Source organism: Clavelina lepadiformis, chromosome 4 (assembly GCF_947623445.1).
Source record: "Clavelina lepadiformis chromosome 4, kaClaLepa1.1, whole genome shotgun sequence".
Taxonomy (NCBI): Eukaryota; Metazoa; Chordata; class Ascidiacea; order Aplousobranchia; family Clavelinidae; genus Clavelina; species Clavelina lepadiformis.
The window spans coordinates 17,826,846-17,840,280 of record NC_135243.1 but is presented as its reverse complement, the minus strand read 5'-3'; the positions used below and the strand labels follow the sequence as shown (position 1 = coordinate 17,840,280).

Sequence of the window (13,435 nt, the reverse complement as noted above, 5' to 3'; positions counted from 1 at the left end):
AACTAAAATGAGTGACAATTGCACCTGTCAGCTACAAAAATTAAATTTGACGCGTTATTTGTCCGTACTGATACGCCGCGGCTATTTTACTTCCCAGATCTTTTACCAGTAGCACGAACTCATTCTCAAGAAAAAAGAGAAAAGAGAGAAAAACTCTGTACGCTTAACTTAGTCTGTCCGCTAAAGGCGATTGGTGGAACTATTACAGAAAACACGCAAAAATAACTGATACTATATGTTTGTGAAATTAGTGTGCATTCCACAGTAGTGTCGTACGCATTTTATAGTTTTAAATGAAAAACGTACATTTATTCTTTGATCTTTTACTTTAACCGGAAATTCAACTGACTTGCACCGCGTTGCCAGAGACGAAACGATTGGTGAGAGTGCCAATTGTCTTATTTCACGTTGTTTTAAAAGGATTTGAAAATAGCATTGGTCAAAAGAATATTGCAGTAAAAAGGACATAAGAATGTTTACAGCCGATTATTGGGAAGTTATGATTGGAATAAATTGGCTTTGTATGGCCGATTATACTTTTCAATTGACGTTTGCAACAAGAATTATTTATAATGTCAAAAAGTGTGTAGATCCATATGTTTGCAGAGCAAGAAAAGTCCATACACATTGCACTGATCCAAGGTATATCAAGAGTTAAAGTCGTTCATGATAGTTACCGCAAAAAGACTCCATCTTATGATTTAAAACTAGAATACTGCTCGTCATAAAAAGCAAAAGCAGAAAAACACCTAAAATCATTAAAACGTGTTCGGTACTAATACAGTAGTTTGTCAGTTTTCTTTACAGCGATATGCTGAGGGATAGCCGCAGTGCTAAGGCAATATTTGGGACAAAATATTTATGTTGTTCACCTTACAAAAGATCGCGACTCAATGGGCTTTCTCCATACTTATAGCAGCATTGTGAACATTCCAGCCAAAACCTTTGATAGCATTAAACCTTAAACATTTGCGTGCATCGTGAAACCGCTGCGGTTGCCCCATTAGGTTATGACATGTCCTCTACTTTCTCATCACCCGGCTTTAATAACGCCATCGCTTAGGGCAGGGGTTCTTAAAGTATGGGTCGCGACCCAAACATGGGTCGCGGAGGGTCAGAAAATGGGTCGCGACATAGTGACATAGGTGGGTCGCGACATAGGTTAATATAATATAATATAGGTCTATAGGACATTAAAATGGGTCGCGACATAGGTTTGGGTCGTGAGGTGATCATGAAACTCAGATTTGGGTCGCGCTCAAAAAAGTTTAAGAACCGCTGGCTTAGGGCGAGCAAGAAGGAAAATGGAAGAGCATTTATTCAAAACACTGGTTTAGTCTTTTGATGGATGGGATTTGTGAGGAATCGATTCATTGTCTTCTAACCCTGGATTAAAAACCGCAGACTTCGCGAAAATTCTCCCTCTTTCGCTTTTCCTTTTCTTGAAATTATCTCAACCACTTGTCTAAGCCTAACCTTGTCATTTCGGCGTTAATTACAGCAGAAAGTACCATATAAGTACAAGGACGCTTTTAGTAAACAATCTTTATAGTTATTGTCACAACAAGCCATACTTCAACCACATTGTTATGTTGTCAACTAAATGAAATTCCTTAAATTTCTTTGATGGATGGACTTGGCTAATTTTTAAATTTTTGTTGTGATTTTTTTAATCATAACATGCAGTTAATGCTTACACTAAGAGATTTTAACAATAATCAGGCGCACTGTCTTGTCTAAGGCATTTGGTATATGTTTAGTATAAAATGGTTGTCACGTTCCAAAATAAAGAAAACAAACAGCTATACTTTTGAAAACTAAATAAAAATATTGGTGATTATTTACAAAAAGCAAACTCGCCAGATTCTCTTTTCATAATGCTTATAACTGAGTTAAATGTTTATACATTTTCCTTCTCTAAATAAGCGTTTATCTTCAGCCATAAGAATATGACGGGTTTCGTGTCCGGTCCGCTGCGTATAAAAGCTTGCTACCTTTTTTGCGAGCACTCGTAGCCTGTCAATCAAACATTGCGTCTTCTAATTCAGAAAGTTCAGCAAAGAGTTACTGACATTTACGTATTATATCTGATGCGTTACGTTGATAGTCACACAAGGTATAAAAGTCGTGATTTAACGTAGAAGCTGTATATTTATAGTAGATACTGACGTTGTTGTTTTACGGGATTGTATACCTTTCTTTGTTGCCAATATCGATTGCAACGCAATCGAATTCTATAGTAAGCTACGTTTTCATGCTTTTATACGCATAAATGCATCGGCACTTTACGTTCACTTCATAGATAAAATATCGAGATACAACAGCGCTATGAAAAATCGTGATTGACCACACCGCGCCGATTACATTTTTAACTCTATAAATACATAAGGATTAAACGACAACGTTGTTTTCAAATGATTTAAATCGCGCAATTTATGTGCAAAAATATCTTTCCAGAATTAGTAATTTTCCGCTGTGAAAAAGTGCTCTCTTTTCCTACAGAAAAGACTTCTTATTGACGAAGTCACTCTTCAGAAAGCGCATCAAGTCATTTCTCCCCTAAACAACTACTCGGTGTCGGAAATTTTAAGGTCATTGACATTAGTTAGACTTGTGTTAACCAATCAGCATGGAAATATATTCACCGCGATGTTACTTTATCCCGACAGACAGTCAACATTTCTACAAAGTAAACAATTAATAATTAATTTCAGTCTCACCGCTACGTAACCGAGCAAGTGAAGGTCTGTACGTTTTATTGTAACTAACTCATTAAAACGTGAAATAACGGAAGTTTTAGTTATGGTTTTCGAATTAATCGTCGTATAGCGTCGATTATCGTCAAATTTGTACGTCGACAGGAAACAAGGCAAGTCTACGTTGAGTTACAAGCAACGCAGCATTATTTTTCAGGTTTTCTCGATTGAGTAAAAGCAGTAGCTCATTTATTTATTATTAAACGATTAACTAACATCCGTGGATTACTAACCTTATCCTAACGAAAGCTATTTTTTATTTGAAAGTTCCATGACAGCATTCTGATAAACATTGAAAAAACATTGTATCTCGATACAGGGTAAGCTTCGGCAAACAGCACGCTCATCCCGCTGGCCGATTGCGCTGGCGGCCATAAGCCTTAAGTAAACGTGCACACTTGTAAGAAGTCTTTTCGTTTTATCGCCCGCTGGTCATTCCAGATAGGAGAAATACGTTTTGAACGAATTTCTGTTGTCGACAAAGTTTGGTTTGTTGTTATGCTGTAAGGTTTTATCATCTGTAATTATTTTGACTATTTAATCCAATTTGGCACTGAATATATGGAAATATTGCACAACCATATACACTTATCAACCAAATACTTCTTTTGTCCGCAATATGAGTCCACTGTACATTACTGCCAAATTCGTCTGTCGTTAGCGTAACTATTAGACGTAATGGGCGGCAAGTCGCCGATCCATCACAGCAAGAATTGGAAATCGGACAACTTCAACGCGCAATTAGATTGAAAATGGCGAACCAATAACGTGAAAATAGTAAATCGATAGGTCATGCCGCGCTAATTGGAATAGTGCCACGAGGGGGCCGACGGATCGACGGGAACTCTTCAGTAAACCAGTAATCTGTAGTTAATATATAGTCCAATGAACACATACTAGCCTATATACGTGTCATTTAAACACTTTTAATCAACAATTATAGTTACGTTTATGATTTCAATGAAATGAGAGCGTCAATTCAAATTTCGAACTCAACTTACTCCGTCAAAGCGGAATCCTGTTGCATCACTTGAACAATTTCCTACATTCTGCCTCTCTTTGACGTCTAACAGAACATATCATTGCTTTAACTTGGTACATTAAGTTATTTTAAGCGACGCCATTTTGACTTTGTACCAACCATCGAAATGATGATTGTTGTTTGCGTGTTTTCTCTCGTCCAAATGTTGTTTTGTTGTCAAAGTGTGATAAAGCATATGCTTGGTATTCAATCTGCTATTAGAGTTTATGTCACTCAAAAATGTTGCCCTTCGTATCGTTACTTAAGACTAACCCTACTATCGTTTTCCTACAGAATTTATTTTCAGGCAGCAGTGAAATGTTTAAGAATTTATAAATGCAAGTTCGTCTGTGACGTAAACTTCATCGGTATGTTGCTGCTTACACAACTTCACCTTTATTTAACCTAAATCGGTTAAGATAAGAGACCAGGGCGTTGGTAAATGCATACATCAGTAAGATTTGGAGTTTATGAATATGGTTAGCTACATGCACGTTTCCTGACAACATAGATGCATTTGAGGGCAAAGATCGGTCCAATTTCACGGAGGATGTAAGAGCACGACAAAATGCATCATCGTGTCACTGGTATACTGTAGATAAATGGATATCTGATCCATATACCGATGTACGCTTCATGATTACAGGCTGCTATAATTTTATCAATTTTGGCTCATTTTGGTTAATAACAGCAAAGGCTTACCGAGGTTTCCAGAAATTTTTGTATTAATCTGAAAAACCTTTTGCTTTGGAAAGTAAACGGAAGCCTGTTCTTTCATTGAAGATGAAACCATGAATACCGTTATGCCCATTCTATTTTTCCTCGCAATCCACTCTATCTTCAGAAACGGCGGGAGTGTCGCAGTTGGCAGTTCAAAAATAAATTTTGAAGTCAGTGTTGTGTCTACTGATAAACTTGTCTCAAAGGAGTGTCGGAAGGTGGGTACAGACCTTCGTGCAGTACAAGGCTTTGTTTTGTAAATATTGTAAGACTTAAAGAATGTTTATATTTAAAATATCAATGGTCTTTTATGGCCGTGCGCTACATCTTCAACATGCTAAAACACTGTTCAAACGTTTTGCGGTTAACGTCTGACCTCAACACAAATATAATACACGCCCGTGCATCTGAGTTCAGGGAGTGTGCACCCGCTTGCAGTTTAAGATAAAGCTATATTGGGTAGAAATGACCACAGCCGGATTTGTAAATAGCGTTGGGCCGTTAAAACTACGTATAAGGTTTTGAGTATACACAAAGAAGTAAAGGTATAAGGTATAACCTGTACAAAAAGGTGAAACTGAGCATCCATTATAAACGGTTACGTCAGAATCTATGCATGTTGGTGAAAAAGGCGAAAGACTGACAAAAACTCCGTTTTTAAAAATATTTCATACGACAAATGTTTTTTTGTTTGTTTTGTACTTCAATTCATCTATAACTGTTTCATTTATAGACAGACACGAAGACATTAACGTATTTTGCGCAAACGCAAAAATGCATGTATACAAAAAATGGTTGTATTATATAGATTATAGAATATAGATAACCAATCTGTATAAGACTTAATCAATTAACACTTCAGTATTGGAGATAAAATTTATTTCGCTTCATCCGTTATCTTAGTGTTTAGATGTTTTTAAATTGTTTATACTTACCCTTTACTATCCATACTTTTGAAAATTTCTGCTAAAATATAAAAACACTTTCTTAAACTTTCAGTTCAGATCAAAGGCTATTTTCTGTATAGGCATTTTATGGGATATTACCAAAAACTGCTTGGCCTAGTCAAAGTTACAGTTGTTAAGGCACGTGACTTTTCTGCGAATTACAAGCAAATGACACACCTAGTATCACGTAGAGTATAAAGGAACGACATGAAAAATTGGTATTTTCGTTTGTCAAACAGCTTGTAAAATCGAATCACTTATTGTATTTATACATGTATTTCCACGTGTTTGGTAATTCGGTTTAGCAAAATTTGTGTGCTGCTTTTCTCTTCTAGTAATTTTACATGTCTTATCAAACGGCCGTAAAGGCCAACCTTCTGATCCTTTTGTTTAGACATAAATCAAAGCAACTGTCTTTTCTAACCGGGATATACATTTCATGTTTTCATTGATTGTCTACCGCATTTTAACATGTCTATCTACTTTGGCTGGTTTCGCGGTCTCAAATATAACACAAAAGATCCTTTTGACGCCGATCTTATTAAAAGATTCTTTTGCAGTTTCGTTAGAACGTCGGCGCGCTGAACGTAAATTTGCCACCACACTGAGCACGAAAACGACAAAATGGACGAAAGTTACGCAACGTATTCCAGCTGAAACGTTACCTTAGATGTATTATTAAATGCCACATACAGGCATACTCTATACTCTATAGGCACGATATGGTATGGTTTTAGTAAATAGGACGTGCCCGAAAGTACTTGATTGTTGATGAATTCTTTAGTTTATACGTCACATCTAAAGCTATATCAAGTGTATTAGCTTGATAGTGTTAGTCGCTGAAACAAAACTTTACCCGGCACGTGGGTCTGCATATTTATAGAGCACACTTTTAAGCATAAACGTTAAAGGAGCGTAACGGTGTTGATTTACACACTCGAGTCGCAGATTTAACTGCGCATTATAAGGCTGTTGCTAGTCGCCCGTTTTTATTGATGTAGCAAACACGACTGATACTCGATAGCCTTTGATGGGAGATGGCTAGAAAGTCAAATAAACACTTTTATTCCTATCAACAAGGAAAGGTTATTGTTTCTATTTTATGGTCACGCACACATTTACCAACAACAAGTGGCAATAAGTGCTTATTTTATAAACTGAAGCCATCAACGGGATACCGCTTACACTTCGCTTCACATCTTCTGAGCATGAATAGGAAACACAAACAAAGCTTCTCTTCATCCGTAATGGATAATTAAATAGTGGGTTATTTATTTCTTCTTACCCATATCGGATCAAATGTCTCTTCTTCATCATGTAGGAGTATGTGCCCTGTAATTAGTTTGATCTTGTTTGACTTGGTGTAATGGCGTGTTGGCACTGAAACACACCAGCATAGAATGCGACACAACTTTAATGTTATAGACGCCTGTCACAAAAAGAAGCGATCACCTTAATTTTGCAAGTTACTAAAAGATTTTCATTAATATCACGGTGTGACATTATTTTTTTGGAGAAATTCTCTGCTTGGCACATAGCAGATAAGGATGTAGAGACTATGCACATCAGTCAAACGTTATACACTAAATTTTATTTAAGTTAATTCAATTCATTTGTTTAATGTTGAAAGTTTGGAACACAAACACATTAATGCTATATGTTTGGTTGGTAATAATTTTTTTATTTGTAAGGAAGTACGTTCTTACTCCTTGCTGCCCTCTAAGAACAAAACATCCTTAATCCAAACTCTAGCATTTACTGTACAGCACAAGATAAATATAAATTCTTTGTAACTCAGAAACGTTGAAATCCACTTCGATAATTACTTTTATTGATCATGATAAATTAAAACAGAGGTAGGAATAGTTAGGATCTTTATGTTTTATACAATTACATATCCTTTTTAAACTGTATTCGCTCATAATTATGCACTAAATTAAAATAGGCTACTCGTATAGTTCCATTCACAATGAAATTGTAATATAACTTGGGGAGAATTGAAATGGTCTTACTATACAAAATTTTTGCAATAATAACAACTGCAGAAACATTCCTTTTTTTATTGTTTAACATGTTTCGGACCTGACATGTCGGACTAGTGTAAATTATGAAACATGTTAGTTAATAAAAATAAATATTTCTGCATTTTATGCTATTATTGCAACAAATTGCTACAAAAAAATTTTGTTAAATATAGGCATTGAGTATTGAACGATATGAAAAATTAAAATAAGTATGTTTACGTTATCAGTAAAAACAATAAATATTAAATGCTTATAACTTACTATTAGCATTTGTCATGCCGTAAAATTTCACACAATTTTTGTAACGAATTAATAATTAATAATTTTCAGAACAGTTAATATTGTTAAAAAATTTGCGGCAAAAATTTACTGAATACAGATTTAACCACTGTGGTATATCAGAGGTATATAATAAATGGTTATGTAGAAAAATCCATCGTTTCAAGTCTCTGTCTTTTTCTTTTAATCGCATTGACAAGCTCCATTTTAATTTCCTAAATATATTTTTGGGTATTTATTAAGTATGTGTAGATAAGCTGGATATCCAGCCAGTTTTGGACTAACACCAAGCCAAGTAAAACTAAGCATATCGGCAAAACTATCTGATAAACTTAACAAAATATTAAGCCTTACATTCTATGCTAATCACGTTATATTTTGTTAACACTATGGTATAACCTCAATATGACTTGATACATTGTAGTACATCAGTTCACGAAGTTGGTCGAAATGATAATTTTCGTATTGAAAGTTCAAGGTCCCATAATTCGTACCCTTGTCATGTACAGGAAAATCGTTGAACTTTTTGTTCTTGCCTCCTGATTAAAACATTTTCCTTTATGTTGCATCTTGTAATATTTCTTTGATAATAATGAACCAAATTGTATAATGTTATAACTTATTTTATTTGTTATAATTAAACAAAAACTTACTTGGTTTCTCTGTTGACCGCGGTTTGTAATCAGATAAACTTTTAAACTTTTTGTTGCATAATGTAAACCAAATAACTGTCGGACAATCGTATTCTCTGCTGGGAAAAATATGGAATTCTTTCGGTGGCAAATTTGCAACTTCTTCAAAATCAATGTGAGGGAATTTCAGACCAGTTTGCAAAGCGTGTGTTGATGCAGCCAAAACTGGCTAAAGTTTCATTCAGAAATACTGTATTATTAGTAAAGGATTAAATTATCGGTTTCGTAACGGCACAATATTTATTCTCACATTGTAGTTGAAATTGCTGTCAGATTCGTAAGCTGTAAAGTCCATCACAATAAGCAAGTCACTTGTTCGTTGAGGTCGAAGAACAATATCTGTTGGTACATTTTTCCATATTCCTGGAAAAAACTTAATTATAATCTTGGTGATCTGAATTGCGTATTGTTTCTATTGATTTCTGGTTTTCCTACCGGCATCAGCCACAGATATAGTTTTCTTGTGTATTGGAATAGTTTTCTTTAAGTTTTCCCTGCCCACTGCACCCAGCATTTCTTTTTGTTGCTCACCTAAACAAGTATGGAAGTACTTATAGCTTGAAATATTGCAGAACTGCATCAGCAATATCAGTTTTGTCTACAACAGTTTTACCGATCGAATGGTCTATTTTCTTTAATGGATTGAGATTTCGTCTCTGAATGGATGTTAGAGACAATGCAATGTTGAAAATTAGTCCCGTTCTTCCTTTTCTTTCTGTAAACAGCTTCCATGCACTAAATAAAGCACATTTCACACACAGCTCCCTCATCAATAATTAAAATTATACAGACTACTTTACAATACCTACCCTAAATCTTTTGCGATAATACGTAATTTTTCTACAACATGAGAATGTATGTCAATAGACGCCATCGCACTTCCAGTCAACGACGCTGAACTCGCAGCGTTCGCTACTGGTGAACGAACCTCATAAGCGCAGCTAGCTGAAAGGTTGTCGGAAGTTAAGGGCCGTTCGTGGCGAAACCTTCCTTTTATTCTTTCCTTGTCTGTAACAACGCAATTATATGCACAGTTTTGAAAGCTGACAAACCTTCAGCCAAATCTGAATTTCTGGAACACGAACAGTTAAACAAACCGATGAATTCTACCAATTCTTTCTGTATTTCTCCTCCGTATTTTGCATACTGATTGAGAAGAATTGCAAAGGCGCATCCCGTGATTCCGACAATAAAATGGAGAGGAACTTCAGGTTGTTTTTTGACCAAATAACCTGCACACCATGCTGATCCGAAGTTTTCCGGAGAAACGCCGATACCATAGCTTGGAATGTTGGTTTCGAAAGGAGAGTGCTCAATGTAAGCTAGATAAGACAAACATTAAAATTTAATTTTTACACTTTAATTATTGTATAACTTTGGGACAAATAAGGAGTTAATAAGAAATTATTTATTCTTAATGGGGTTAGTATGCTTTTATTACCACTGAAGGCTGCTGCTGATTTTTTTGACTTGACCAACAACGAAACCATGAGCGGAAGAGGGACATCACCATCTTGTACATAAACTTCCATGTCACTCAAAGTGAGATCGAGGTGCTGCCAACATACATGCAGGCGATAAATTTTAATTTTCTCTTTCTGAGGTGGCGTTGTAAAAATATGCATTGTGGTTGTAGAACTTTAACTACAGCTTCTCACCTTTTCTCCAAAGAGTTCTTTACCGATGAGGAACCCGGGAAAGTAATCAACCATCGTGTACGGTTGGTGAAATTTCTTCTTGGTGGATTTCAGATAATTTCTGCCAAATAAATTTTTATCTAGGAAATTGTTATAACTAAATTTCCGAAAAATGTTTAAATTCGAATCAAAGTCCAGGAAAGAATAAAATATAAATATAAAAAGAATAATTATTATATAATTACTTGAACATAGATAATGTAAACGGGTTGATCAATTCCTTATACACATTGTTTTCCATGCGCTTTCGAAGTCCTTCATGAAATTCGTTCTGTTGATCACCTTTTGCTCCTTTAAGTGCATATGCACTTGAAATGTACCTGATTAGATTAAACGATTCTCTTGTAGATTATTTCTAAGTACTGCATATAGGTATTTTATTCGGGCGATCGAGAGAAAAAAATTTCATTATGATGCCGTCGGCTCAAGACAACGAGAAATTTTCACTTTGCATTCTCATACTTCGAATCAAGTATGGGACCCTCTTTAGTTTTATCTTTATCTTAAGATATTATAATTTTAGTTATTTTGAAAAAAGTGCAACCAAAATTCTTACGAATTTACCAAGCTGAACCCGACAACCCACAAAAATATGTGATGACATCAAGTAATCCAGCGTCTTTTAATGCTTCCATCGCCCCACACATCCCAGTTACAGCTCTATATCCACCTCCAGATCCAACTAAGGAAATGACGGGTGTCTGCGAGTTATAATATAAATGATGGTTAGAACAGAAGGGCTATACATTTTTGCCTCAGCTAGTGCAGCTTATGTAAGACTTAATATAAACATATAAGTTAATTTGCAAAGAACATTCTCCGGAACTTTTTAATTTATATCTTTTGCTTTTCTACCTCCGCAATCGATTTCGGAGCATGCTTTATAAAGTTTATATCTAACAGGTTTGTCAGGGCTCGGTGCACTTTCGGCAGACGCTTTCTGCGATAAAGTCTTTCCTTGTTATGTAAACCAAGATTGTGTCGAAAATCGGGCGACGTGCTGCATACAATAAAGGCTAAATAGGAAAAATAATGTATTAATTCATAACCTAATCGCTATTTTTGAAATTTTGTAGATTACCGTTTAGACTTTAAAATTTGGACGTCCAACTCTCCTTTCTATAACACATAAGTAGATATTTAGAACATTCTACTAATAACTCAACAAACTATTGTTATAACAGATCCGATCACTTATTACAATGCTATGATTTTACTACCAAATACCGAATCAAATTGAAACGTTTTAGAGACTATCTCATCACGTGGAATTTTTATGGCGTCGAAAGATATTGTTCCGATAAGATCGTCGAACAACTCGTCAACATCGTACAGCTCAATCTGTAATTGTATATTACTTGTCGAATCAGTACTCAGTGATGCTCAATACTGAACTAAATAAACAAACACTAAACAAAAATAAAGTTAGTGTAGTGACAAATGAGGGCGTGGCCGATATTTATGAATTCCAGGGAACTCTATCAAGGGTGTCACCAACGCAAACGCAAGTTTAGCGAAATCAAGTCAACCACTTTCGTGGAAACGTCGCGTACTGCAAATGATTTGGGGTTGGCTTTTTTCCAGACAATTTGTCTATAGTTTTATAGCTATAAATGCAAGTATAACAAGAAGAAAGAAATTTTATGAAGATGTCGCTTTCATAAAAACATAACTACGTTATTAACATGAACAAACGTGCTGAATATATTTATATCGGAAAAATATAATTCTGAGGGTTTGGGATTTGGGCAATAATCTTCAAGAAAATTAAAAAATTTCCAAAATAAGGTAACACTAAAAGATTCTTATTAGAACGTTTCGATTAGTCCATATTTGGAATTATGATTGCGACACGTCAGTATCATTTGTCTTTTCAAACGTGCACCTACCTCCACGAGAAATGTATCTTTTGGAAGAAGCGGAATTTGAAAAATCTCATTAAGTTCTCCACTCGTTTTATCTTGGTGAACTTGAGTAACCATGACATCGTTCATACCTTTAATCTTTGCTGAGGGAAATTTCAAACGGAACTGCGGGTCGGGAGTGTCATCTGCAAAACAGGAAATCTTAAATTGGAATGTGATAAGTCATTGGTTCACGATTTGTCGGCGACCTCGTCGTGGCCCAAAAGATCATTACAATAACAATATCTACACAATAAGAAACAGGATATAGTTTGGCACTCTTAAGGTTAACTTTATATTTTTCGACACGTGCTTTTGCAACGCTTTTTATGTTTTTACGCCATCAAGTATTTTGTGATTGCTTGGATGCATGTAGATATTACGTCACAATTGTGATTGTTGTTTCCAAGCAAACCTTTACCTGGCAATTTTGAAATATTTTTTGCCATTTCACAGTACACCTGAAAAAGCAAGCTAATGCTTGCGAAAGCTCGTGTCGAAAAAATTTAAAGTTAACCATATGAGTGCCAAGCTATATCCTGTTTCTTATTTTACTTTAAAATTTAGCTAACACGGTTCAAAAAGCAACAACTTAGCAGACAATATCCATACAGTGGTAGTGACAAGCTGAAATACTAACAGCAATCGCGGAATTTAGACACGGATACATTTCTGTAACGCAGTAAAGTTAAAACCAACACGACTTGTGGATTGAAGTCGACCTGCGAAAATAAGTCATCAACAATTTTGGTCAGTATTTGTGTAATAATTTGCCGACAGCGTTAAGTAGCCATTTCTGGTAAAAAGAGCAAACAGATGTAGAATAATGCACACAATCTAATGGAAATGTATTTTTTGTTTTAAGATATTGTCTTGCCAGCACAATAACTATAGGTAAACTAGGCCTATATCTAATGTCTTTGCAAACTTGTTGTTTGCCGAGAAGCTTTAAAGTTTAAGCGGACTAAGATCATATTAGAATTACAGTGAGTATAATATAAGACATACAGTCAACACAGATTTTTCTTAATCTAACTTAAATGGTATAACATAGACCTAAACCCAACCTAAATCTACCTTCTAATCTAAAACTCCAATAACACTTTAGCTAAAATCGACTTTTTGCATACCCATTCTCCTAAGCTAACACCCTATCTTTAACAACAGGCGCGTGACCTGCATACCGTGAAAGAGCCACTTCGTGAAATGTAACATCCAATGTCTTACCTTTATATCGTCGAAAAGTTTTTGCCATTCTTTTTCGAAAGTTTCGAAAGTATTGTCCATCAAAAAGTAACATATGTCGATTACTGGGTTATAGTGCAAGTGTGCAGCAAGTACTGGTTTACAGGACGTTATTGAAACCTCCTAATATGGAACTTAGTGAACTCACCC

General features: G+C 35.4%; 1 protein-coding gene across 1 annotated transcript; it reads right to left on the bottom strand.

Moving 5' to 3' along the window:
• Positions 1 to 7,338: 7,338 nt before the first annotated feature.
• LOC143451888 (cytosolic phospholipase A2-like) lies at positions 7,339 to 13,435 on the bottom strand. The gene is made up of 18 exons (XM_076952657.1): positions 13,268 to 13,435; positions 12,681 to 12,762; positions 12,026 to 12,186; positions 11,364 to 11,477; positions 11,218 to 11,255; positions 10,992 to 11,136; positions 10,701 to 10,837; positions 10,322 to 10,456; positions 10,098 to 10,197; positions 9,881 to 9,995; positions 9,537 to 9,761; positions 9,249 to 9,447; positions 9,053 to 9,174; positions 8,875 to 8,970; positions 8,690 to 8,802; positions 8,401 to 8,608; positions 8,147 to 8,286; positions 7,339 to 7,962 (listed from the first exon to the last, which is right to left on the bottom strand). The coding sequence occupies exons 1-18, from the start codon at positions 13,325 to 13,327 to the stop codon at positions 7,888 to 7,890; spliced, it is 2,265 nt and encodes a 754-aa protein (XP_076808772.1). The 5' UTR covers positions 13,328 to 13,435; the 3' UTR covers positions 7,339 to 7,887.